Source organism: Aedes albopictus, chromosome 3, assembly GCF_035046485.1.
Source record: "Aedes albopictus strain Foshan chromosome 3, AalbF5, whole genome shotgun sequence".
NCBI lineage: Eukaryota > Metazoa > Arthropoda > Insecta > Diptera > Culicidae > Aedes > Aedes albopictus.
Genome location: NC_085138.1, coordinates 244100496 through 244104145, shown reverse-complemented (window position 1 = coordinate 244104145; position 3650 = coordinate 244100496). Strand labels below are relative to the sequence as shown.

General features: G+C 46.7%; 1 protein-coding gene across 1 annotated transcript; it reads right to left on the bottom strand.

Moving 5' to 3' along the window:
* Positions 1-1041: 1041 nt before the first annotated feature.
* LOC134290671 (uncharacterized) lies at positions 1042-2412 on the bottom strand. The gene has a single exon (XM_062857848.1). It carries the CDS (start codon positions 2410-2412, stop codon positions 1042-1044), a length of 1371 nt encoding a protein of 456 aa, XP_062713832.1.
* Between the last annotated feature and the right edge of the window lie 1238 nt (positions 2413-3650).

The window sequence follows — 3650 nt, the reverse complement described above, 5'->3', positions numbered from 1 at the left end:
TGTGCACCGTATACCAATAGGCTTTTTCCGCTGCTCGTTGTGTGATTGGGTATGACGAAAGATCGCGTCCGATCCATTTGGCCTCTCCTCAGATGCTGCATCAGGTAGCTGGGAAGCTGATTGTTTAGCCCTTTCCAAAGAAGACCGCAGATGCGATATTGATAAATAGCCTGAAGGTCACGTCCAAAGATGGTGCTTCGCAGTGCAGCTGTCGAGTCGCGTCTTTCCAAGTTGTAGATGAAGCGTACGGATGACTTGAATACCCTGTTTAGTTGCTCCTTCTGTGCTGCACTGAGGCCAGGGTAGTAGACTGAATCGCAGTACATAAAAATAGGTCCTATAACTGCTACTACGAGTTTCTTACGGGTTTCGGTAGATAGCACGGCCGAAAAGCGTCGAAAGGTCCGAAGTGTGTTGTACACATTCCTTGTTACGTGATTTACCTGGTCAACCCAACGGAGATTGTTGTCGAGCTTTAGGCCGAGGTTTGTAACACTATTCGACAGTTCTACGTGCTCTGAGCAAAAGATAATGTTGCTGTTGGGAGTAACGGTACCATTTTTAGTGAAAATGATCGCTTTTGTTTTTTTGGGGTTCGGGAATAGACCGTTGTCGATCGACCAACGTTCAACAGCTGCAAGATCCCTGTTGATTTTCTCCACGAGCATGTCGAGTTCGTCAATCGGACCAGAGACGTAAAGCTGAAGGTCATCCGCATATAAATGGTATTCGCACTCAATCGTTTCGGCTATGCTGTTTATATAGAGACTAAACAGCATGGCACTCAAACATGAGCCTTGGGGTGTTCCGTCATGTAGCGGAAGTTCGGTTGAACAGGTATCTGCTACCCGAACTATCTGACTTCTTCCGCAAAGGTATGACGAAATGAGTTTGATCGCGTTGGCAGAAAAGTTGAACTCTCGTCGCAACTTGTCTTCCAGCTTCTGGTGCTTCACGCAGTTAAACGCTACGGAGAAATCTACGAGCACCATAAGGGTGCAATGACCGTTGTCAAGATTAGCGTATATGTCATGTGTTACCTTAGCCAATGCAGTACTGGTACTGTATCCTTTTCTGTACCCAGACTGATTTGCAGCAATTAGCGGGTGTTCTACTCCATTCAGGTACTCCGAAACTTGAAGCAGCAAGATCTTCTCGAGCAACTGGACAAGATTTCTTCGGTATCGGGGTAACTACTGCTTTCTTCCAGCCGGACGGGAATCGTTGAGCGTCAATAATTGCATTGAAAATATGCACCAACACAGGGAGTACGGTTGGACTTAGCAGCTTGATAAGGGTGATTGGAATTCCGTCGCTACCCGTAGCGCAGGTCTGAATCTCGAATATCATGGTCGCTACTTCTTGGACAGTCGTGTGGCGAAAGCCGAAAGTGTTAGGTCTAGGGTTGGCATGTTCAGTTGGAAGGGGCTCCTGTCTGCTAGACGTTTGGTTCGTAGGTATGACTTGATTTGTTAGTTGGAGATGACCACCAGTGAAGAATCGATTCAGAGCGTTAGGGTCAGCTGCTTCTTCGGGTAAAACCTTCTTCACATTGTTGTGTATTCCATCACGACGCAGGTTACTCCAGAGCTGTTTGGCTGGAAGCTGATGGGAAAAATTTTGTTCGGCGTAACGTTTTTTGGCCACAAAAATTAGTGTTTTCAGTCTGTCACGTTTCCGAACGTAGTCACACCATTGGGCATCACCTCTTGCTCGATTCGGATTCCGATTGTACAAGGCAAAAGCAATGTCCCTCGTAGATATTTCGCGTTCTATCTCCGCCGTAATCCAGGGAGTCCGTTGATCGCGTACCTGAATTGTTCTTTCAGGAGCATGTTGCTGCATCAGGGACTGGAGAGTTGTGGTGAGTAGGTCAGCTTTTGTATCTACATCTTCTGCCTCGTAAATTTGTTGTAGATTACTAGCTTGAAAATCGATCTGCAAAGCTTGAGGATCGACTCTTCGGAAGTTCCGCACTTTGATTCGCTTGGGAGGGGGTTTGTGTATCAGCAGTCTAGAGACGAAGTAGATAACTTCGTGGTCAGAGATAGTGTTTCCTGTAGCAGTCTTGGAGCACTGGATAGTTGCAGGGTGGTCGGTGACGATGAGGTCGATGGTAGTACAGCTGGTCTCAGTGATACGTGTTGGAGGTGTTGGTAGAACTGTGAGATCGAAAGTAGCGTGGATGCGATTCAGTGCCAATATGTTCGTGGATGGTGTTGACGATGCCACATTGATGTTGTAGTCGCCGATGAGGTAAGTTTGGTCAAGATCGAATTCCAAAAGGTCGATAAGAAGCTTCTCGTATTGCTGAGCGAACAATTGATTAGCCCCAGATGGATTGTAGATTACTCCCACGCCCACTTTAAGCTCGTTGATCTCAGCACGCACCACAAGATACTCCAATCGCATGTTCTTCGCAATTTGTGGGTCATGTTCAGATTTCAGTATGGGCACAGCCTTCACGCCTTTTCGAACGTACAATCCTATCCCCCCATACGCTTTATTTCCTCGGCCTCCCTTGGACGGCAGAGAGTGTCTGAGGAGGTTATAATCTGGAACCCGTAAAGGGCCAGCAAGCGCACTTGCTCTTAACTTTGTTTCCGTCACTCCGAAGAAGTGATATGTGTGTTTGTCGAGTAATAGTTTTATTCCGTCGATGTGTCGTTCAAGTCCTCGGACATTAAGATGACCGACACGAAGGTTTGAAATGTTAGGACGTGGCATGGGTTTAATTTTGGAATCGTCGTCTAGTTGGTGCGGATTATTCACGGTTGGGAGAAAAGGAATGATTTGTCGATTCAGCATCGAAGAAGATAGAGGAGTCGTTCGTTTTCTCTTGCGACCCAACTAACTCAAGCAGGTGATGTAGATCCTTCACAGGTGTATATCGCTGATCACCTGGGAGCAGCACGGCTACGTTGTCATGGCGAACAAACACCGACCGGATGAGCTTCTTTTGCTTTAGTCGAATCGCGAGGTTCCGAACACGAAAACTGGAAACTGGTAATACTTCATTCATCGTGAAGCGGTAGTCAAGTGATATGCCAATTCCGAGCCTGCAAAGCCTGAAGTCCATGTATCGTTCGAAATACTTTTGGAGAACGGTTCGCCTGATCGCATTTCCATCGAAGATGACCACAATGGTAGGAGATAGTGACCGGTCAGTCCATTTTGAAGCGTGATACGGTAAACGGAAACAGTTACTAACGTGCGATTTTGCCTCAGGCAGGTCGAGGATATCGAGGGCTTTTTCGACGATGGATCTTACATTCTCACCTTGTTGAAGGGGAATTTTGTTCAGAGCTATTCGATAGCCATTTACATTTTGACTACAGCTCTCTGCTAGCTTGGCGCCTGACTCAATAACCTCTAACTTCTGCTCAATGCCTTCCAACATTTTGTTGTTGTTGACATGTCGAGCTTCCGCACGACTGATTTCTCTGACCTGATTCTGGAGACGGTGAAGCTGCTTCTAGCTGTTTGCTTGAATGATGTTCAGCTCTTCTTGAAGATGTTGAAGCTTGGTGGTGAGATCACGAATTTCCTTTTCCAGACTTGAAAGGTCAGTGTTTGGAGCCGCTGTATTCGGTGCTGCTTTAAGGATCAGGTTACCCTTGGGAGAACATTTCTCACAGAAGAACCAGTAC